General features: G+C 41.5%; 1 protein-coding gene across 2 annotated transcripts in view; it reads left to right on the forward strand.

The window, feature by feature from the left end:
- The first annotated feature begins 8,263 nt into the window (after nucleotides 1-8,263).
- YWHAE (tyrosine 3-monooxygenase/tryptophan 5-monooxygenase activation protein epsilon) overlaps nucleotides 8,264-24,411 on the forward strand; it is a 54,609-nt gene continuing 38,461 nt past the window's right edge. The window contains exon 1 of one of the 2 annotated variants that reach the window (XM_035027604.1): nucleotides 8,264-8,447. In XM_035027604.1, the coding sequence (XP_034883495.1) occupies nucleotides 8,384-8,447 (64 nt within the window). In that variant the 5' untranslated portion in view covers nucleotides 8,264-8,383. The remainder of the gene's footprint in view (nucleotides 8,448-24,411) is intronic. The other variant, XM_035027605.1, reaches the window with a different exon arrangement.

A 24,411-nucleotide genomic window follows, 5' to 3' on the forward strand; every position in this document is an offset into this window, starting at 1 on the left:
TTTTGGCTCAGGTCATGATCTCAGGGTCATGAGATGGAGCCCTTCATTGGGCTTCACGCTGGGCAGGGAGCCATCTTAAGATTTTCTCTCTCTCCTTCTGCTTCTGACACCCCCTGCCCCCCCCCCCCCTTAATTGCATAAGCACTCTCTAGCTCTAAAAAAAGGGGGGGGAGGAAAAAGGAAGAAAAAAAGGAGACAAACCAAAAACACTTTTTTTTTTTTTTAAAGTAGGCTCCACGCCCAGTGTGGAGTTCAACACAGGGCTTGAACTCACATCCCTGAGACCAAGACCTGAGCTGAGATCAAGAGTAGGACGCTTAATGACTGAGCCACCCAGGCGCCCCCCAAAACACTCTTAACTGTAGAGAACAAACTGATGGTTCGCAGAGACGAGGTGGGGGGGTGGAATAGGTGATGGGGATTAAGAGTGTACGTATCCTGATGAGCAATGAGTCATGTATAGAGTTGTTGAATCACTGTATTGTATGCCTGAAGCTGATAACACTGTATGTTAACTATACGGAGATTAATATTTTACAAAATGTTTCTGTTGATATTTTTGTTGCCTTGTCAGTTATTTCTGTCCCTCGTAATTCTGTGTGTTGAGAGGACAGGCGGGACAGTCAGAGAATCGATCTCGGTTTAAGATTTCTGCCTTCTCAGCAGTTTCTTAGGAAGAGGCAGCTTCAGACAGACCTCAGTCGGTCTCAGGAGACACTGTTCAGGAGAGAACACCAAGTGGTTGAAAGGAGGTCACCTCAAATCTCTGCATGTCCATGACAGCCCTGTCATCAGCATGGCAGCAGAGCGAGCTTTGGAGGCTGAGGTACGTTTTGTGAGAATGGGGGCCGGCGTGGCTACCTCTGGAGGCCACTCGTTTCTCTAAAATGACCACTCTCTACCTCTTCACTGCTATTCTTCTCAAGAGAACTCCATACTTACTGTTCCCACTTTCTTGCCTCCTTTGTGCTTTAGTCAAATGCGGTCTGGCCTCCAACATCCCTTTAAAACTGCTCCTGAGGTTGGCTCGTGACCTACTTGCTATATCCAATGGCTTTTCCTCATGGCTTATCTCCATGTCTCTGTAGAATTTAATATGGCTGACGACCTCCTTGTTTTTGAACTCTTCTCATTCGTTTTATATATATTTTTAAATTTATTTTTATTTTTTTAAGTTTTTTTTTTTTGGTGGGGGGAGAGAGAGAACACAAGCAGGGGGAGGGGCAGAGGCAGAGGGAGAAGCAGACTCCCCGCTGAGCAGGGAGCCCAATGCGGGGCTCGATCCCAGGACCCCAGGATCACGACCCGAGCCGAAGGCAGTCACTCAACCAACTAAGCCACCCAGGCGCCCTTATTTTTTTTAAGATTTAATTTATTTATTTGACAGAGAGAGACATAGCAAGAGCAGGAACACAAGCAGGGGGAGCAGGAGAGGGAGAAGCAGGCTTCCTGCTGAGCAGGGAGCCCGACGTGGGGCTCGACGTGGGGCTCGATCCCAGAATCGTGGGATCATGACCTGAGCTGAAGGCAGATACTTAACGACTGAGCCACCCAGTTGCCCCAAGATTTTACATCTTAAAGTAATCTCTACACCCAGCATGAGGCTCGAACTTACAACCCTGAGAGGAAGAGTCACATGTTCTACCAACTGAGCCAGCCAGACACCCCTAAAGATTTTATTTTATTAATCTTTTTCTAAAGATTTTGTTTTTAAATAATCTCTACACCCAATGTACGGCTCGAACCTACAAGCTGGGATCATGAATTGTATGCTCTACCAACTGAGCCAGCCAGGCACCCTGTTAAATGCTTTTTTTGGTATCAATTGAGCAGATCATGTTCTTTTTCCTCCTTCATTGTATTAATGTAGGGCATTAATTACAGTGATTTTCTTAAAACATCTTTGCATTCCTGGTTAACTCTTATTTGTTCATGGTGTATAATCCTTTTACTATGTTGCTGAATTTATTTATTGATTTATTTGAAGATTTTACTTTTTAAAAAGATTTTATGTATTTATTCATTCATTTAGAGAGTCAACAGGGGGAGGGGCTGAGGGAGAGGGAGAGAGAGAATCTCAGATAGACTCCCTCCGGATCGCAGAGCCAGAGGTGGGCCTTGATCTCACGACCCTGAGATCATGACCTGAACCGAAATCGAGAGTTGGGTATTTAACCCACTGAGCCACCCAGGCGCCCCTCTATGCTGTTGTATTTAGTTTGCTTATTATTTTGTTGAAGATTTTTGCACCTATTCATAAAAGATATTGACCTGTAGTTTTCTTGTCATGTCTTTGTCCAGCTTTGGTGTGCTAGGTAAATGAGGTAGGAAGTGTTCTCTCAGCTATTTTTTGGAAGAGTTTAAGAAGGATTGGTGTTAATTCTTGTACTACTTTCTTTTTTTTCAAGTTCATTTGTAGTAGTCTCTACACCTAATGTGTGGCTTGAACTCACAACCCTGAGATCAAGAGCCTCATACTCCTCTGACTGAGCCAGCCAGGAATGCTATATTAATTCTTTTTTTCTTTATTTTTATTTTAAATTTTTTTTTAAGATTTTATTTATTTATTTATTTGACAGAGATAGAGAACAAGTAGGCAGAGAGGCAGGCAGAGGGAGAGGGAGAAGCAGGCTCCCCGCCGAGCAGGGAGCCCGATGCGGGGCTCGATCCCAGGACCCTGGGATCATGACCTGAGCCGAAGGCAGCTGCTTAACCAACTGAGCCACCCAGGCGCCCCTATTTTTATTTTAAATTTTTAAATTAAATTTATTTTATTATTATTATTTATTAAATAGTAAATATTATTAAATATTATAAATATATTTATCTAATATATAATATATAATAATATAAAATAATAATATAAAATATAAATAATATTTATATGTTAAATATTATCTATTAAATTTATTATTTTATTAAATTTATTTTTAAAATAAATTTATTTTAAATTTATTATTTATTTTTTTAAAAAGCTTTTATTAATTTATTTGAGAGAGACAGAGATAGCAACAGAGAGCACGAGTGAGCACAAGCCAGGAGAGGGAGAAGCCGATTCCCTGCTGAGGAGGGAGCCTGACACTGGGCTTGATCCCAGGACCCCGGGATCATGACCTGAGCAGAAGGAAGACGCTTAACTGACTGAACCACCCAGGTGCCCCCAGTTTTTCTATTTCTTGAATCAGTTTTGGTAGTTTGCATGTGCTATGATCTGTTTCTACACACAACACTTCTGATACCAAATATGTTGTGTTCCCACACCAAATGATTTTCCAATTATCTATGGATAATTGGATATCTATGAGTATCCTGCAAATTAAGTTAATTCTGATACTACCCAGAGTTAGTACAGACCCATGATATGGAGGTTAAGGGCTCCGTTCCACAAGACTGTTCCCCACTTCAGATGCCAATTGCAAGTAGTGGGTCTCCAGGTTATCTACACTTCTGTCCAACTTGGCTGCATTTTTTGAATTACCACAGTTTTTTCAGGTTTAATAATTTGCTGTAGTAGGCTCACAGAATTCATGGAAACGCTTTGCTTATCCTTACTGGTTTATTATAAAGAATACAAACAACTAGATCAAGAAGCACATAAGGTAAATTCTGGAAGGGTCCCAACCACAGGAGCTTCTGACCCTGTGTGGTTTAGGGTATGCCACCCTCCTCCTGGCATGTGGATACATTCACCAACGTGGAATCTCTCTAAACCCCATTGTTTGGGGGGCACCTGGGTGGCTTAGTCAGTTGAGTACCCAACTCCTGATTTTGGCTCAGGTCATGGTCTCAGGGTTGTGAGATGGAGTCCGGAGTTGGGCATGGAGCCTGCTTAAGATTCTCTCCCTCTGCCCCTCCCCTTGCTCTCTCTCTCTCAAAAAGGGGGGGCGCCTGGCTGGCTCAGTTGGTTAAGCGTCTGCCTTCGGCTCAGGTCATGATCTCGGGGCCTGGGATGGAGCCCCGTGCCGTGCTCCCTGCTCAGTGGGGAACCTGCTTCTCCCTCTTCTTCTCCTTCTGCCCCTCCCCTCTGCTCGTGTTCTCTCTCTCTCAGATAAATAAAATCTTTAAAAAAAAATAGAAAGGCGCTTATTATAAATAACAGAAGCTTCTCACCAGTATCACTTTGGAAGTTTTGAGAGTTTTAGGAGCTCTGTTCCAGGAACCAAGGATAAAGGCCATATATATATATATATATATTTTTTTTTTTTTGCTATATCACAATATCACAGTATGTTTCTAGGAATTTGTCCATTTGTTACCCGGTTTATTGGCGTACCATTGTTCAGAATGCTCATACTCCTTATTTCTGTAAGGTTTGTAGTCATGTCACCACTTTCATTTCTGATTTTATACTTTTTTTTCCTGTATATTTGAAAGTTTTATTTTATTTTAATTTTTAAAATTCTTATGTTAATCCCCATACATTACATCATTAGTTTTAGATGTGATTTTATACTTTTTTAAAAAAGATTTATTAATTTGATTTTTTAAAAAAGATTTTATTTATTTGACAGAGAGAGACACAGCGAGAGAGGGAACACAAGCAGGGGGAGTGGGACAGGGAGAAGCAGCCTAACGACTGAGCCACCCAGGCGCCCCCAAAAAAGATTTATTAATTTGAGAGAGCGAGCACGAGCAGGGTGAGGGACAGAGGGAATCTTCAAGCCGACTTCCTGCTGAGTGCAGAGCCCCACATGGGGCTCCATCTTACGACCCATGAGATCACGACATGAGCCAAAACCAGGAGTCAGATGCTTAACTGACTGAGCCACCCCACTGCCCCTATACTTTTTTTTTTTTTTTAAGATTTTATTGTAGAGAGAGAGAGTGAGTGCAGGGGGCAGAGGGAGAGAGAGAATCCCAAGCAGAGTCTGCACCCAGCACGAGCCTGATGCAGGGCTCGATCCCACCACCCTGAGATCATGACCTGATCTGAAATCAAGAGTTGGACACTCAACTGAGTCACCAGGTGCCCCTTGTTTGATTTTAATTTTGAGGCTTTTTTTTTCTTCTTAATCTAATTAAAAGTTTTTCAATTTTGTTGATCTTTTCAAAGAACCAGCTTTTGTTTGGTAGATTTTTTTTTTTCCTACTCTCTATTTTATTTCCACTTTAATCTTTATTTCCTTCTGCTAATTTCGGGTTTAGTTTGTTCTTTTTGTAGTTCCTTAAGGTGTACAGTTAGGTTATTAATTTGAGATATTTCTTTTCTAGTGTAGGCATTTACAGCTATAAATTTCCCTCTTAGCACTATTTTTGCTGCATCTCAGAAGTTTTGGTATATTGTGTTTTTGCTTTTATTCATCTCAAGGTATTTTTTAATTTCCCTTGTGATTTCTTCTTTGCCCCATTAGTTATTTAACAGTGTTATTTAATTTCCACATATTTATTAATTTTCCAGTTTTCTTTATTTCTAGTTTCAATCCATTGTGATAGGAAATGATATTTTGTACGATTTCAGTCTTTTAACATTTATTAAGACTTGTTTTGTAGCCTATCATATGGTCTCCAGTTCCTTAAATTACAGAGGAACATGATGTTTGCTGAAGGTCACATATTTACTTATAGAATTAGGCCTGGAAAACCTAGGTCTTTTCTCACTTTTACCATTAAATTTGATAAGTATGTTTAAAGTGTAAAGGGGCTTAGTTTAAAATGCAATAAGGAGCCACCCAGTCTCCTTAGCTGGCTCTTCTGCTTTCACATATCTCGTAAAAGTAGCTATTCTTCAAGGTTTGTTTGGTCTTCTACCTGCACATATTCTCCAGTTGCTTCCATGGCAGCCTCCTTTCAGTTTGGAATGCCAGTCCCCTTTTCCAATTCCATGCTGGTAATTTCTATGTGGGTGATCTGTGAGAACCTTAGAACTAACATGTGCTAAAAGGAATTCATGTCATTCTGTGCAGTACATCAGCAACTTTCCCTACCAATCCTATTTTTTGTTAATGGTACTACCACTCATTATCCCAGTGACTCAGGGTGGGAAGATGGAAAGTCTATTTTAATTTTTGTTTCTCCTCACAAAATCACATCTGATCAGCTACAATTTTTTTTTTCTTCAAGATGTTACTTTTTAAGTAATCTCTACACTCAATGTGGGGCTTGAACTCACAACCCTGACGTCAAGAGGCACATGTTCTACCAACTGAGCCAGATGCCCCAGCTACAAACTCTTGCAGCTTTTCTCTGCAGTACTATTCCTATTTGTCCTTTCCTTCCCATTTTCACTGCAACCATGTATTCCTTTTACCTGTATTATTGTAGCCTGATAGTTTAATTTCTTTTTTAATCATGGCTGTGCAATCTTTTTTGTTTGTTTAGTTTTTATTTCATCATCATACATGTAACTCTGCAATCCAACTAGACTTGGAGGGGAGTAAGGAAAATATGTAATCCATAGAACTGCAGTGAGAGCACAAAGATTATAGAATATTTCAACCAGATGGGTGTGGAAGAGGTGCTCTCCTGAGCCACAGAAGGAATGGTGTGGTAGTTAAAACACAAGTCAAATTTATTAGATTTGTCCCCGGTCAGCAATGGTGATCTTCTTGCTGATCTTGCCATTTCTGGACCCAAAGCTCTCCATGGCTTCCACGATATTCATGCCCTCTTTCACCTTGCCAAAGACTATGTGTTTGCCATCCATCCATTCTCTCAATCTTGGCGGTGCAGACGAAAAACTTTGTGTTGGGTCCTGCATTTGCCACGCACAGATGCCAGAACCCATATGCTTCAGGATGAAATTCTCGTCATCAGATTTCTCCCCATAGACGGACTTGTCAGCACAGCCATTGATGGCCTGTGAAGCCACCACCCTGGCGCATACAACCCCAATAATCCTGAGAAAGCAGGAATCTTTATAACCAAATCCTTTCTTCCCAGTGCTCAGAGCACGGAAGTTTCCTGCTGTTTTTGGAACTTTGTCTGCAAACGGCTTGAAGGAGAGGGGGCCCAAGGGATCCCCATGCACAGCGCTGTGGAAGAACGTGGTGTCCGTGTCCGTGTCTGGGCCGCAAGGTGGCTCTGCAGGGCCTGCTGTGCAGTCTTTATTAATCTATTCAAAGTGTATCTATGATGGCATCCTCCGTGCAAAATCATAGAAACGTAACTCCCTTGTGCCCACGGCATAAGGTGCAAACTTCTTAGCTCACTATCCAAGGCTCTTCATAGTTTGGTTCCAAACTAGTTTTTTTTAAAGATTATTTATTTATTTATTTATTTATTTATTTGAGAGAGCGAGAATGAGAGAGAGCACATGAGAGGGGGGAGGGTCAGAGGGAGAAGCAGACTCCCTGCAGAGCAGGGAGCCTGATGCGGGACTCGATCCCAGGACTCCAGGATCATGACCCGAGCTGAAGGCAGTCGCTCAACCAACTGAGCCACCCAGGCGCCCCGGTTCCAAACTAGTTTTTTAAAGTAGGCTCCTCGAACTCAGGACTCAGGATCCAGAGTTGCATGCTCTACAGACCGAGCCAACCAGCAGCCCCCAGTCTACTTTTTATTCCACATCTATCGCACAGCCCACCAGATAGTTGTAATCTAACCTGATCTTCAGTCTTGCAACCAATACTTTATCGAGTACAAGTTGCTGGGAATCCACTGGGAAGCAAAACAGGCCAGGTTCTTCCCCAGTTGTGCCTCCTCGATCTCGATTAAGCTTGGTGCCACTCTTCCACACCTTGCACTCCAGACTAGACTTCTCTAACAACTTCCTTGTTCCTATCCATGGTGGGCCTAGGGTGGAAAAGAGGCTAAAAGGGAGGAGAAAAGGATTGCGAAGTGCAAGGCTGAGCTGAGGTGTGAGAGCTGCGAGGCCCTTTTTCCTTACCACTTATAGCAGACCCCCACTCTACCCCGTGTCTAAATGGTATGAAAAGGCCCAGGACTGGGCTCGGCTGAGAAAACGGGCAAGGTAGGAGAAAAGTTGGTTTCAGTGAGGAAGGCCTGCCATTACAAAAACCGTTACAGCTCTCTCTGCCCGCAGGTCTAGGCGTGGGCCCTCGGTCACAGCCCGGGATCCCTCGCTCACTCTCTTCAGGAGCGGTCCAGGCGGCTCCCCCCCCCCATCCCCTCTCTCTCGGGGCTGCTCTCCCTCCCAGCCGTCGCAGTTCCCGCCTCAGCCCTCCAACGCGCGCCCAGCCCAGGGAGGAGGGACGTCTAGCTGGTTCCAGCCTCTTCGGGCTCTGGGCTCCCGGACCCGCCCCCCCGCGCCAGTTGCCAGGGAGCGGTTGCCATAGAGCTGAGCAGTTGTCCGCGTGCGCAGGCGGAAGTCCCGGATTGAGGCGCCGCCATTTTTGCTGCCCGGACACGGAGCGAGAGGCTGAGAGAGTCGGAGACGCTATCCGCTTCCATCCGTCGCGCAGACCCTGCCGGAGCCGCTGCCGCTATGGATGATCGGGAGGATCTGGTGTACCAGGCGAAGCTGGCCGAGCAGGCTGAGCGATACGACGGTGAGTTGGGGGGGCAACAGGGGGCTGGAATTCTCGGACCCTCTGCCGCCGCCCACAGAGGCCGGGAGCAGGAGACAAAATGGCGGCATCGTCTCCGAGCCCGGTCGGGAACGTGGATTCGGGAAGTAGGAAATGGCATGTGGGCTCCCGGATCGGTGGGAGGCCCCAGGCCCGGGAATTTGACCCCTTTGGCGTCCTTCGCTGCAGACACCCGCGGGCCAGGAGGCCGAGGCGAAAGGGTGGAGGAGTTGGTTGTAAAATGGCGGCTGGGGGGAGGGCGAGTCCCGGGGCGGGGGAGGGGGAGGAGATGGCGGGTGCTATCTGCGGACGAGCGATCCCCAGGGGAGCTTCTGGGCCATCTTGGGATGCGGAGAACAATTGGGTGGGGTGATGGGGGGAAGAAACACCCGCCACATGGGGGAGAGTAGCACCAGGAGCTGCAGCGCGGGCGCCTCTCAGGGAAATATGGCGGGTGGGGGCGGTGGCTTTTCCCCGGAGGCCCAATGTGGGGCGGCGGCTGTGGAGTCTCACAAAGGAGAATCCTTGCGAGCGGAGGGCTTCTTGGGTTTGTGGTGGAGGGCAGTCTTGGATGAGGGTTGGGAAGGACAGAGTGGGAATCACTGCGGTTCATCCTTGAGCGGAGGCCAGCTGAGATGCTGCGATCGGGATTTCCTTTCTGTAGGCCGGCACACCTTGTGTTGAGGGGTTTTTTAGGCTTTACGTTCAACCTCGCCTTCTTCTGGGGAAGTCTAGGAAAACCTCACTCACCGTCCCTTTCCTCGGACTTCTCCTGGAGAGCTCGAAGTTCTTGTAATCATTTTCTGGCACCGTTAGCTGGGGGTTCTGGTGGATAGAGCTTTGAACAGGAAACAAGGAGACCCTGACTCTCAGTCCCTCGAATGCCCGTGCCTCAGTTTACCAGTTTGTAAAAACGTTGATTTTCCTGTTGACACGCACCATTATGACAAATGGAAAGACCTGTGGGAAAATAAAGTTATTTCAAATAACGTTTAGTAACTGCCTTTTGGTCGACTCCCCGGGATCGGAATGCGTGTTTGTACTCCATTGAGGATCTTAACCTATCCCAAGCTCTCACCTTTTGGATTTTGAACATAGGGCATCCCGGAAGATCCTATTTTCTTTTTTCTATTGTAAATAAATGGCTTTGGGTACAGATTTGAACAGTTCTTTGTTCATTGCTTCTTTGCCCCTCAAGGTTCTTCATTTCTTCAGAACTTGATCGAAATGTCCATTGTGTCCATTTAGTTATTCTCAGGCTGCTTTTTAAAAATTGCCCCTCACTCCTTTCATTTTGGACCTAGGTACTTGAATTACCCCCATATCCGTTAAACTGTAGTATTATAAAAACAAAAATTCTTAAGTGTGGCTTCTGTGCTTTTAATGCTCTCTAGCGTGAGACAAGGTTGGAATCCAGTGCCATCGATCTTCAGATTTTTTCGTAATTACTGAATGTTTTGTAGGGCCCTTGCTTTCCTTGAATGCCAGGTTGGTCATGTGAATAGCCTCAGGGGTAGTCCCAGTGTATCATCATACATTTAGGATTCAGGAATTTGAAAATTAGGAAAAAAAGGCCAGGAACTCAAATCGAAGAAAGGTGTAGTGCACTAATTTCGTTCTGTAAATCCTTCAATGTCTCTTTATTGAACAAAAGTCTGGGGAGGGGGAGGGAAATAAGATGGGGAAGTACAGCTCAAGGTCAGATTTGTCTTTATTTCAGTGTTTAAAAGTGAAACAATGTAGGTGTGCTGGTAGTGGAAGTTCTTTTTCTTTCCCCCCCTATGCAACCAATGGGTTCCTCTTTTAATCTATTAGTGTCCTTGGGAGGAAACTTGAAATTATATTTGAATGCTTCCTGGTCGTAAGAATTTAGGCTTTGAGTAAACTTGCTATGATAACCAAAAAGGATGTGGAGGAGGTTTTGTTTTTGTTTCTTTTTTTAAATTTGTTTTAAAAACTGAATTTGGAAGCTCATGGTTGTAGCTTTCCAGTAAGTGACGGTTTAGTAGTAATATTTTGGATTTGGGTGCTGAGGAATTTTAATGAAAGCCCTTATTGGTTATTCAGCAGAGCACTATCTAGAGAGAGCCACATCGTTAAACGTTTTAAACGTTTAACAAACGTTTTGTCTCCTTCAGGATAGAGAGTGGGAGGGAAATAGGATCTACCAGGTGGGGAGGAACTCCAGTGACTGTTGGGCACAGGACAGGGAGGAATTTATTGGAAAGGAAGAAAAGGAAGGCAGTCATCAGGAATCAGCCTTTACCTGTGTCCACTCTTTTACTGGGTACAGTAGTTCAGTTTTGTTTGTGGTGACTAAAATTCCCCATAGTTTTAGTCACCGAACAATAAGTGGTGTGGGGAGTGGAAGAAAGGAAAAGTGAGTTTGAATGATTCGGATTTGGGTACTTGGATGTAAGTACTGGCTTTTCTTGTTCCTGCAGTGTCTTATTTTGCATACCCTGTTGAACTTCTTTGTAGCATTATTTAGTTATATCCTGGGGAATTGGAATCAGTTTATATGGATAATTTAATGGTACTAGAGGAAGAGCTAAGCTGTGTTGAGGAAAAGGACACTTGTGGGTTGCAGATAGGAAATATTGAAGTTTGGGGCTAGGACTGTTCACCCTGAAGATTAAATTAAGTCAGAAGTCTAAGGAATAGTTTTTCTAACATTTGTAGCTGTTTGAGTCAAATCTATTACCTTTTAGCATTCCTGAACCAGGTCTTACCCTCCCATATATATGAACCACACTAGTAAAGAGAAGAGATGATTTCACATTTTTCAGAGTGGAGGGGTCAGCATAAAGTACATTTGGGTTTGTGAGGTAGTTGCTCGCTTTGTCCTTTCCTTACCTTTTCCCTGTGATGATTGATTCCACGTGGGGTAAGAGTAAAGTTTTGATGGTCACTTTTGATCATTCATTCTGTGAATGCATCAATACTAGGAATGCATCTATTCTAGTCACTTGAGAGCTGTCCTTTTTTTTTTTTTTTAAAGATTTTATTTATTTAACAGAGAGAGACAGCGAGAGAGGGAACACAAGTAGGGGGAGTGGGAGAGGGAGAAGCAGGCTTCCCGCTGAGCAGGGAGCCCGATGTGGGGCTCGATCCCAGGACCCTGGGATCATGACCTGAGCCGAAGGCAGATGCGTAACGACTGAGCTACCCAGGCGCCCCGAGAGCTGTCCTTTTTAAAACACCAGAGCCTCATCTCTCTAGCTTATTCTGGTAGTCCGTGAAGGGTGGGGACATGTTTTGAAATAACTCCTTAATACATGTTAGGAAAAAAATGGGTAAATAGTAAATTAACTTTATAGATTTATTTATTTTAGAGAGGGAGTGAGAGCAAGGCATGAGCAGAGGGAGAGGGGGACAGAGAATCCTAAGCAGGCTCCACGCCCATCGAGAAGTCTGGTGCAGGGCTCGATCTCACGACCCTGAGATCATGATCTGAGCCGAAACCAAGAGCCCGATGCTTAACCACGACTGAGCCAGCCAGGCACCCTAGGAAATTAACTTTAGTAATGAGTTTAAAACAGGTTGCTATCAGATCTTTTACTTAGGCTAGTAATTTTTATTACTGCTTTTTCAGTTAATGGAGTCAACTTTATTGTATATATTTTTTCTCCTGCTTAAACATAAGCAGAATTGGGTAATGCAATGCTTTTAGTCTTCATATTTAAAGCAGATGCTCTCTTGTGTTTAGAGTTTTACTTTTAGTATTTTTTTTTTAAGTAAACCACCACATGTGGTTCTTGAACTCACCGACCCCAAGATCAAGAGTCACATGGCCCATCACCTGAGCCAGCCAGGTGCCCCTACTTTAGACTTTTATACAATATTGTGCATAGTGGGCAAATTTCTGTTTTTTTTTTTTTTTTTTTAAGATTTTATTTATTTATTTGTGAGAGAGAGAATGAGAGACAGAGAGCATGAGAGGGAGGAGGGTCAGAGGGAGAAGCAGACTCCGTGCTGAGCAGGGAGCCCGATGCGGGACTCAATCCAGGGACTCCAGGATCATGACCTGAGCCGAAGGCAGTCGCTTAACCAACTGAGCCACTCAGGCGCCCAAATTTCAGTTTATCTTGCTGGCTTTCCAAACTATGGAATATAATGAAATCATTGTAATCTGAGATGACGGGAGTAAATTCTTACTACTGTGGACATTCCTCGGCATCCTTTTCACCTTTATATGAAAAGGTCTCAATTTGAATTCTGGTAAGAGGTAGAACACATAGTCTGAGCAAAATTTGGATTCAGTAAGTCAAGAAAACACATTGAAAGTTTATACAAACAAGCAGGCTTTTCATAATTACCTAATGGCTTGGTCAAGGGAATATGAAATATTTAAAAAATTTCCTGACTTTCACCTGGTATAGCAAGTGAATTTTCAGTCTGGTAACTTAATGCACGTAATTTTACAAATGAGTTACCAATACTTTTAAGAAGTTGATCTGAAAGCCTAATTTTTTTTTTTTATAAGACTTTCTTGTAAAGTCTTCTTGACTTTATTTTTTTTTTTAAAGATTTTATTTATTTATTTGTCAGAGAGAGAGACAGAACACAAGCAGGGGGAGAGGCAGGCAGAGGGAGAAGCAGGCTCCCTGCTGAGCAAAGAGCCCGATGTGGGACTCGATCCCAGGACCCTGGGATCATGCCCTGAGCCGAAGGCAGCCGCTTAACCGACTGAGCCACCCAGGCGTCCCTGAAAGCCTAATTTTTTAAAAAGAGGCCTGTAAGGCTGATTTTGCAGCAGTTTTTTTTTTATGTTATGTTTGTGTGTATTTAATCAGTAATGACAGGAGTAGGGTAAAGGTTAAATTTTTAAACTATGTAGTGCCACATTTACATAGAACTTCACTCACAAACCACTTTCACAAACATTTTTTACTTATTTCACGTATCAGTGAACTAGATAATGTTACTTCCATTTTATGGTTCAGGAAAGTGAATTTGAGATTTAATGATTTTTTTTTCCTCTACCACATGACTGGTTGGCTAGTAAATGGCAAAGCCAGAACTTGTCTGGCGACTTTTAGACCAGTACTCCTATTTCTCCTAAGCCATTCACAAAAGACCTATGTGTAACTAAGTAAGGTGGTACCTTGGGGTGGGGGGGGGGGGGAGTGTGCTATTTCTTTAGCCGTTACTTCAAATAATATGTCTTGGTGTTTATGACTGGTATCCATCATAAATAGTAGATAAAATACCTTCATGCTTTTGTAAGGAAACCTCGTGCTTTCAAAACAACCCCATTTTGGGGTACCTGGCTGCCTCAGAAGAGCATGTGACTCTTGATCTTGGGGTCTTGAGTTCAAGCCCCATGTTGGGTTACTAAAAAAAATAGTCTTAAAAAAAAATCCCATCTCAAGGCACAGTGAAAGAAGTTAAGATTTTTTTATTTATTTGAGACAGAGAGAATGAGAGAGAGAGAGCACATGAGAGGAGGGAGGGTCAGAGGCAGAAGCAGGCTCCCTGCCGAGCAGGGAGCCCGATGCCGGACTCGATCCCGGGACTCCAGGATCATGACCTGAGCCGAAGGCAGTCGCTTAACCAACTGAGCCACCCAGGCGCCCCACAGTGAAAGAAGTTAGAATGAGGGATTTTAGGTAATCTCAAAATGTGTTTGCATACTGTTTCCTTGGTTTGTCATGATGTTTGTGCTGGGGTATGGCTAATGCCATGCATTTCTGCAAATGCTTTTTTAAAAGCAATCCCCCCACCCCCACTTTTGTCTTGGTGGATGCAGCCTTTTAGTTGATGTAGTCAGAACACTTTTAGGAGGGGGAAAGGTTGGCAAGTAATTTGCAAATGTTCCAAATATTAGCCTAGATAGCCGTTAAACAGAATCCATTAAGGGGTAATGAGGAACAGCAACAAAAAGTTATGTCTACTATTTCTGAAATGGTTGGTTAACAGTTTGATACAGTTAAATACCGATGTACCCTAGATGACAAATTGGTTTGCCAACATAATTCTATGGTTTGAGCTCATTAACTAACTATTCATGTTAATGAGGTTACATAATAATAACTGGGTCATAATAACTGTCATAATAATTAAAGGGTCATCCAAATCAGGATGCCTTGAAACGAAGGGGTACCAATTCATGATAGTGCTGGGACAGTAAGCATAAACTATGATTATCCTGAGCTGCAAACTTGCCTTATGGTTATCATACTTAACACCATTTGTTCTACTCATCTCATTTAGATACATACAAAAGTTTTTAAGCTTTGTCCATCCCCTCTACCACAGAGGTATCTTAGATTTAAGTCCCTTTCTTTCTGAAATGAAGTCAACATTTGGCAGAACATAAGAAATCAAAGGCAGAGTGAAAGATTTCCTCCTTCCCTCTCCGCCAATTGGGAACTTGAAAAGTCAAGGATAATGGTAGTTGCTGAAAATAGAGCTTGTTGGCATACCAACTAGTCAACCTGACTGATAGTGTCAGAGCCAAGTATGTTGGTTTTATGTATGTCTACCTTGAGCTACATCAGTGTTCAAAAATACTTAGATGTTAGCAGCAGTGTTTGTCCCTAAGCTCAGAACTTTTTCCCCAAATACGTTTTTACAGTCTCATCCATACCTTGTTAGGACTATTCTGTTTAGAACACTGAATTCTGTTTAGTTTAGAAACATGGCCATGATCCTGGTTTATCTTGTTTGAAATTTACCCTCTTGCCTGCTAATTTACAGGGTGGTTATGAAATTACAGGGTTTAGTAAAGGGCAGAGTATAATACTTGCCAGATAATATTATTTGTTGTGAAAAATACCTTTTTTCCAGTATGAAAGATGAAGTAAATGTTTTGCTGCTGATATACTGTGGTCATATTAGAAGATGACCTACCTTTTTTGAGTTATTCCTAGCAAGCGTGCTCTTGTGGTTTTAGTTTCCAAATTAGATTTGCATAAAGAAAAACTAGTTCTCAAAATAAAATCCTTAATTGTAACTCAGATCTGAAAATTTGCATATCCCGAAAGTGAAGGTGGCTAACTTATTCCCAAGCAATATAATCTATAATTTGGCCATGTTGAGCTGCTATGTAGTTCTTTTGGTATTAATTTCAGGTTAATATTCAGGAGAATATGACTGTCTCCTTGGCAAATATAACACATGTGGATTTGGAATGAAAGGTTCCATAGAATAAAAATATAAAGTAATTCAGGGTTAAAATATTTTCTTTAGCAATCTCAGATTACTGACTAGGAACATAATGATACTACCTATAACCAGTTTTGTGAATCGTGATTCTAAAGGCTTAGGATAAGCCTTGGGCAGTGAATGGGTTCTAATTAATAGAATGCTACCAATTAATACTACTTAATCCTTGGTGGTTAGTCATTTGAGGTCTTTGGAGGACCTTGGAATGGTTATTGAGAACACCTTTGTGTTGTAGAAATGTGTCCTACTTAAGAATTTGTGTGATTGATTTTGATTAATTGATTTTATAAAAAAGATTTTATTTGAGGGGGAGGGGCAGAGGGACAAATAGACTCCCCACTGAGGGAGGAGCCCGACCCTGAGATCATGACCTGAGCTGGTCAGATGCTTAACTGACTGAGCCACCCAGGCACCCCTTAATTTTTTTTTTTTTATTTTGGTAATAGGTTAAATTTTAAGTAGTAAAACTTTATGAAAGTATTACCATGAAAATTTCAAAACATTGTGTGCTCTTTGACTAGAAAATATCACTGACAGTTATGATAACTGTTTTTAGGTTTTCCAAAAGGAATTCATTAATGAAATTTTGACTTCTTTCTCACAACTTTAAAACGGCTGAAAAAAAATTTTTTTTTTTTTTTTAAGATTTTATTTATTTGACAGAGACACAGGGAACACAATCAGAGGGAGTGGGAGAGGGAGAAGCAGGCTTCCCGTGGAACAGGGAGCCCGATGTGGGGCTTGATCTCAGGACCCTGGGATCATGACCTGAGCCGAAGGCAGACGCTTAACGACTGAGCCACCCAGGCACCCTGAAATTTTTTTTTTATTATTTTTTTTATTTTTTTATTTATTCATGAGAGTCAGAGAGAGAGAGCGAGAGAGGCAGCGGCAGAGAGGGAAGCAGGCTCCCCGCCTAGCAGGGAGCCTGATGCGGGACTCGATCCCAGGATCCTGGCATCATGACCTGAGCCGAAGGCAGACGCTTAACCATCTGAGCCACCCAGGCGTCCCGGCACCCTGAAATTTTGTTGAGGATTTCTTGTCTGTTCAGAGACTTAGGAAAAGTCACATTGGTAATAAATACGAATAAATAGTGTAATCTCTGTCTTAAACTGTATCAGTACAAAGGTTATTTCTGGTCATCTTTTTTTCCCAGATGTATTTTTTTATTTTTATGTATTTTTTATTTTTTTTAAGATTTTATATATTTGACAGAGACACAGAGAGAGAGGGAACACAAGCAGGGGGAGTGGGAGAGGGAGCCCGATGTGGGGTTCGATCCCAGGACTCTGGGATCATGACCTGAGCTGAAGGCAGATGCTTAACCATCTGAGCCACCCAGGCGCCCCAACCCCGATGTATTCTAAAACAAAATTTTAATGTTTCTTGTTTGTGTCTTCTAATTCTATAGGAATTATGAGAAGAAGTTTAGACCTTGAGCTCTTTTTTCCTTTTCCCCCCAATATATCAGTGTCTTAGGTCACTTACCTTGCCAATCTCACTTTCTACCTCTATTTTCTTTGCACCTCATCTTTTTGGTTCTGCCACCGTTAAACATGTTTGGTTGCCTGAGGGAATATCCTCTTAAACTCTAGAAGGAGAAATCTCCTGCTTTAATGGAGGAAGAGGGAATTCCCCACCTCCCCCAATATTGAGACTGATAGGAGAGAGGTACTGTTTTGCAGTCATAATTACAGAATCTGGGTAGGTTGTCTTGTTTTCTACCTAACAATCTAATTGGAAGGTCTTTAGAAGGCTTAAACAAAATTTTTTCCCGTTTCTAGGGGAGATAGTTAATTTTACAGTGAGAGGTACTTCTGTTTAGGCTGGTACCAGAAGAAAAGAAATAGTATGTGCCTGAATGTCAAGATTATTGTTTTTTTGAAAAGCCTTAGTATTTAGAGTATTAAAAGTAAGTACCAAAGGCATTTGACAAATACATATTGAGATCCAACTATGTACCAGGCACTGTTCTAGACACTTGGAATTCATCATTAAACAAAATAGACAAAAGGTCTCTTCAAGGAGCTTATATTGTAGTGAATGTATAAATAGTTTTAGAATTATTCCTGTTAGTATGTGTAATTGAGTTAATTTGAATTAGTAACAACAGTGGTGTTGACCATAATGCACTATATATACCTAATGCTGGTCCCTGTCCCATATCACAGACTATAGAAGACTACAAGTGTGCTTTCTTTTCCTTCCTTTTTTTTTTTTTTTTTTTAAAGTAGGCTCCACGCCCAGCATGGAGCCCAGCATGGGGCTTGAACCTCAAGACCTGAGTGGAGATCAAGAGTTGGATGCTTAACTGACTGAGGCACCCAGGCGCCCCTTAAATGTACTTTCCTTTTTTTTTTTTTTTTAAGATTTTATTATTTATTTATTTGAGAGAGAGAATGAGACAGAGAGAGAGAGGATCAGAGGGAGAAGCAGACTCCCCGCCGAGCAGGGAGCCCGATGCGGGACTCGATCCAGGGACTCTAGGATCATGACCTGAGCTGAAGGCAGTCGCTTAACCAACTGAGCCACCCAGGCGCCCTTAAATGTACTTTCTTTATTGACTACTATTGTCAAGTGGTGCTAACAAATTGAAAAGCTTTTAAAAAATTTTCATTGACTATATGATTATAAAACTCTATACCATTTATTATTAACAACTGTATGCCAGGTGCTTACCATTTCTCTCAATCCTCAATTAAAAAAACCCTGCAAAGTAGATATACCACCCATTTTACAGGTAAGGATTAAGAACTTTAGGAAAAGGTGACAGGTAATGGGTAACATCACTGGGATGGATCTCTCACTCCCAGGCTGATAAGACTGCCATACTTGTATGTAAACATTAAACTGCTTGAAGCTCTATTTCTGTTCCTTAGATTTTAATTTTATAACTTAAAAGTTGCTTTGAACTTAATGTCTCTCTGTTTAGCATTTTCTTTCATATGAAGGAGACAGAAGGGTATGTAGGTTGAGTATATTTTCCGGTGGAGAGGCAACAAGAGACAGAACAAACACTGGACCAGAAGTCATTAAATTTGGGGGGGGGGGTGTCTGTAATGTCCAGACTTGACCTCAATTACTCTCCCTTTAGACATGTTACTTTCAGGGCCTGTTTTTCCCATCTGTATAATAAGAGATTTCTGAAAGTTATTTTATGAATTTGCGGGCTGATTTTTTTTTTTTCCTACTCCAGCCAACTTAGCTACTGGTTCGTGGAATAGAAAACTCCCATTCTCCAAATTTGCATTTATATTTCTACTTGTGTTGAATGAATTAAAAGGTTGAACTATATGAAATTGCCAGTTTCAGTCATTTTTTTGGTTGAAATGTAGTTAACATATGTATACAGGTATACAGTGTGTAGTGATTCAATAATTCTATACATTGTGCAGTACTCAGCACAATAAGTGTAGTTATTGTCTGTCACCATACCAAGTTATTACAGTATTATTGACTATATTCTCTATGGTGTATGTACTTTTTATCATTGTGACTTATATAACTGGAAGTTTGTACCTCAGGTTCAATCATTTTAAACCTACAAAAATGATCATTTTCTGTGGTACAACCTAAGTTAAGTGGTGGCTGGAAGGTCAGGAGGGTGAGACCTCCATTTCCCAAAAAGGCATTAAGCTTTTAAGGAAGTACCAGGGTAATTGAGGTACTGTACATGAATATTTTCTGAGGTTGATTTTGCTTTTTGTACTTAGCTAATTGATTTTTACCTGTTTTCGTTTTCTAGGTCTGTCTTTTTTTCTGTCACAGGATAATAGATTAAATTTGCTCTGTTTGCAGGTTGTTGTTTTTTTCTTTTTTTTTTTTTTTTAAGATTTTATTTATTCATTTGACAGAGATAGATACAGCGAGAGAGGGAACACAAGCAGGGTGAGTGGGAGAGGGGGAAGCAGGCCTCCTGCTGAGGAGGAAGCCCGATGTGGGGCTCTATCCCAGGACCCTGGGATCATGACCTGAGCCGAAGGCAGACGCTTAACGACTGAGCCACCCAGGTGCCCCTCTTTTTTCTTTTTTTTTTTAAGATTTTATTTATTTGAGAGAGAGGGCATGAGAGGGGGAGGGTCAGAGGGAGAAGCAGACTCCCCACTGAGCAGGGAGCCTGATGTGGGACTTGATCCCGGGACTCTGGGATCATGACCTGAGCTGAAGGCAGATGCTTAACGACTGAGCCACCCAGGCACCCCAAAATGAATCTTTAAAAAAAAAAAAAGATTTTTGTTTATTTAGATTTCTTTATTTGAGAAAGAGAGCGAGTGCACAAGTGGGGGGGGCAGAGGGAGAGTAGCAGATTCCCCTCTAAGCGTGGAGCCTGACTTGGGGATGGATCTCACAACCCTGAGATCATGATCTGAGTGAAAATCAAGAGTTGGGTGCTGAACCGACTGAGCCACCGAGGCCCTCATAAAGATTTTATTTTTAAGTAATCTCTGCACCCAAAAAGGGACTAGAACTCACAACCCTGAGATCAAGAGTTGCACACTCACCAGCTGAGCCAGCTAGGCAGCCCAGAATTTATCCTTTTTGGCTAGTTGTCAGAATAAAAAGAATGGAAAAGACCACTGTATTCACTTTTCTTTCCAGAAGAAAATTGGTCTCAGTGATAATATTTCACAGTTGGTAAACTGCAGTTGTAAAAACAAGTTTGGATTTATTAGATTATGCAGTGGTAATATGCTTCCTTAACTGTAACCAGTAGAATCTCATTTGTAAATGTGGAAGTTTCCTTACTATTTATTTATTTATTTAAAAAAGATTTTATTTATTTTGAGGGAGAGTGCACAAGCAGGGGGAGGGGCAAAGGGAGAGGGAGAAGCAGGCTCCCCCACTTGAGCAGGGAGCCCAATGTGGGGCTCCATGCCAGGAGCCTGAGACCATGACCTGAGCCAAAGGCAGATGCTCAACCAGTTGAGCCACCCAGGCTCCCCTCTCTCTTTTTTTAGAGAACTGATACTCTCCCTCTTATCCCTCTCCCATTGTGAGATTCTTTGTTTCTTTCTAGCTTTGAAATCTAAGAAATCCTTGATTTATTTCTCAGCCTTCTAGCTTTTAACATGGCCGTTGAGTATGTTGAAATGTTATTTAATCAAGGAATAGAGAAATTAAAACAATGTTGAGCATAAGAAAATTACCACTGTTCGTAACTTCTTGATATGAGAGTAAAGCTTTATAACGGGCTGTATAGGAAAGAAACTCTGGGTACTTAATGATACAGCAATATGGCCCCCTACTTTTTTTCTCTTTTGAGTTTTATTTATTTAAGTAATCTCTACACCCAAAGTGGGGCTCGAACTTACGACCCTGAGATCAAGGGTTGCATGCTCTTCCGACTGAGCCAGCTGGGTGCCCCTGGCCATCTACCTTCTCTTTATGTACCTTTTCAATATGTGGCTTTTTTTTTTTTTTTAAGATTTTATTTATTTATTTGAGAGAGTACAAGCAGGGGGAGTGGCAGGCAGAGGGAGAGGGAGAAGCAGTCTTCCCACTGAGCAGGCAGCCCAATGCGGGGGACTCCATCCCAGGACCCTGAGATCATGACCTGAGCCGAAGGCAGACGTTTAACTGACTGAGCCACCCAGGCGCCCCCAATATGTGACTTTTAAAGCATGTAATTTGGGGGCACTGGGGAATGGCCACAGGGGACCTTGGCTTTTTACTAGACTAGATGCTGTTAAGTCAGTTTTTCCTCTTCTCAACAGTTAACAGATAATATACCATTAACATCGTTCTTTATGCCTTCATCTTTTATTCATCTTTGCAGCAGCTTGCTTAGGACTTTCTTGACTTGAGGTTTCCTCATTTCAGAGTGCTATTTGCCAACATTTCTTTTTTTTTTTTTTTTTTAAGATTTTATTTATTTATTTGACAGTGAGAGCAGGAACACAAGCAGGGGGAGTGGGAGAGGGAGAAGCAGGCTTCCCGCTGAGCAGGGAGCCCGATGTGGGACTCGATCCCAGCTCCCTGGGATCACGACCTGAGCCGAAGGCAAGACGCTTAATGACTGAGCCACCCAGGCGCCGTTTGCCAACATTTCTTTAGTCATTTTGTCTTTACCTTTAATTCTTGTCTATCAGACTGCAATAATATTGTTTACCACTTTTTCCTCCACTTTAAAAAGCTGAAAGTTTTGGAACACTAGTATATGTATAGTAGTCTATTTTATTTTAGTTTTGTATGGCTTTGAAGATCATTAGATTAAGAGAATGTTTGCTTTATGCCTATTTTAGGGACCAGTCTAAAGTCTTTAGGTCAAGTCTTTAGGTCAAGTCTAGATCAAGTAGATTTATTTCACTAATCAAGATGTTAAGATTTAAAGAATCAAAATTACTTTTTTCTCTTATTTTTATTTTTATTTTTTTTTAAGATTTTATTTATTTATTTGAGAGAGAGAATGAGAGAGAGAGCAGGAGAGGGGGGAGGGTCAGAGGACGAAGCAGACTCCCTGCCGAGCAGGGAGCCCGATGGGGGACTCGATCCAGGGACTCCAGGATCATGACCTGAGCCGAAGGCAGTCGCTTAACCAACTGAGCCACCCAGGCGCCCCTTATCTTATTTTTATTTGACTTTGGGTTTTTAAGCTTAAAAATCTGGAACTGATTTTTTAAGTTTACTGACACTTGTGAAGCAGAGGAATTTAGGAGGACAGTCATTACTAAAAATAGTAGCCGGCTAAATTGCTTTAAAATTAACTTGAGCAACTGAGATATTTTCCAGCTGAAGTATCTGTTCAGTGTATTTTCTGTATTTTTTTTTCAGTTTTGATATATTTTTGTATTTATGGAAAATTTGAAAAATCAAAGGTAGGAAGAAAACTTGTATGAACTGGTGTTTTCTGTGCAGTAGTTTTTTTTTCTTTTTTAAAGATTTTATTTTACAGAGAGAGACACAGTGAGAGAGGGAACACAGGCAGGGGGAGTGGGAGAGGGAGAAGCATGCTTCCGGCTGAGCAGGGAGCCTGATTCGGGGCTCGATCCCAGGACCCCAGGATCATGACCTGAGCCCGAAGGCAGATACTTAACGACTGAGCCACCCAGGCGCCCATGTGCAGTAGTTTCTTGTTCTGCTGTTTCATTGTGGGGTTTTTTGTTTGATTGTTTTTTATATATCTCTATATCCGGTTTTACTTAATTTTGCACTTTTTTTTTTTTTTAGACCTGAAAATATTTATTTAAAATAAGCTCTGTGCCCAATGTGGGGCTTGACTTCACAACCCTGAGATCAAGAGTTGCATGCTTATGCTCCACCAACTGAGCCAGCCAGGTGCCACTGGTTTTACTTAATTTTTTTTTAAATAAGGAGTTACTGTTCATATATTAGCAATAAGTATTTTATTTTTTATTTTTATTTATTTATTTGACACGGAGAGATTCTCTGAGGAGTGGAATTTACTGGTGAAAGTAAATAAATGTAAACTTTTGGCTTCTTTGCTCTTATTGTTCTCTGAAAGGATTTTTTTTAAAGTACCACCAATTTATAAATGTGCAGTGCATAATTTTTCACCACAAAACTTCATATATTTAAGTATTTTAAATGTTACTTAAAATGTGAAATGCAAACTTTTGATTTTTGAATTACAAAAATGTAAAATAAAATGTAAGAAAGTTAAATTGTATAGTCCCACGAAATAAATACTGATAGCTACTCTGCCCTGCCAGTAGTTACTATTGTTATTGTTAATGGTTTGAATATTCTTTGAGAACTTCATTTTGCTCAAGTGCCAGTGCATGTATAAATGCAGAAACATAGATCATTTTATAGACACCAACATGCTGTTGATTTAGCATGCATTATTATTTTAAATTATTATTTTAAATAACACCAATAAAGAAAAGTGCTGCCAATCGCACCATTGACACATCACTAAGAAAAATCTGGATTTCGTTGATGTTACTGTGAAAATGTTTCCTAAAATAGCCGATGTATAATCTGCATTATATTTTTTATATTTTTTTTGTGGAAACATAACATTATTTAGCAGCATGCCTTTTTTTCTCAGCCAAACATTGTGAATATTAAAAAATACTTCGGGGCAACTGGGTGGCTCATTTGGTTAAGCATCCGACTCTTGATTTTGGCTCAAGCCATGATCTCAGGGTTGTGAGATCCACCCTCGGCATGGGGTCTGCTTAAGATTCTCTCTGCCCCTCCGCCCTCTAAAAAAAAAACTTTAAAAACAAATTGGATGGTTTTAGCCAGACTAACATGAAAACTTAACAAATGGTGTGTTGATATAGGTCAGTCTAATCTCTAAAACAGAAAAACTTCTTAAGGAATTTTAGTGTACAGCCAGGGTTGAGAACCACTGGAATCCGTCATTGTTTCTCATATGCCTCACTGAGTGTGCTTATTAAAAATTTAAGCGTTTGGTCCATATCTAAATTTAATTCATGTCTCTGGGTATACGGCTGGGTTTGACTAGATGACCTTGTAATGTTCCCTTCTGCGGGCTGTCTCAGCTGTTTTTTCAGCAGTTAAGTAATTGCCAGGGATTGAGTTTTAGAATATTGGAAGCTGTGTGTAGAATATTGGAAGCTGCATAGCTTTTGTTTAAGTTTTGTCTGTTAAACTTTTAACAGACGATGGTTAATGGTTATGGATATAGTTGCCCAAGTGCGGTATTACAGGGTTAGTTACTGCCTTGAAAATGATGGAATATTTAACATAACTTTAACTTTACTTTATTTTTAAAAATTTATTTATTTATTTTTAAAGTAGGCTCCACCCCCAGTGTGGGGTTTGAACTCACAACCTTGAGATT

This window comes from Mirounga leonina, unplaced genomic scaffold, assembly GCF_011800145.1.
Source record: "Mirounga leonina isolate KUSES-001 unplaced genomic scaffold, KU_Mleo_1.0 Mir_200, whole genome shotgun sequence".
Lineage (NCBI taxonomy): Eukaryota > Metazoa > Chordata > Mammalia > Carnivora > Phocidae > Mirounga > Mirounga leonina.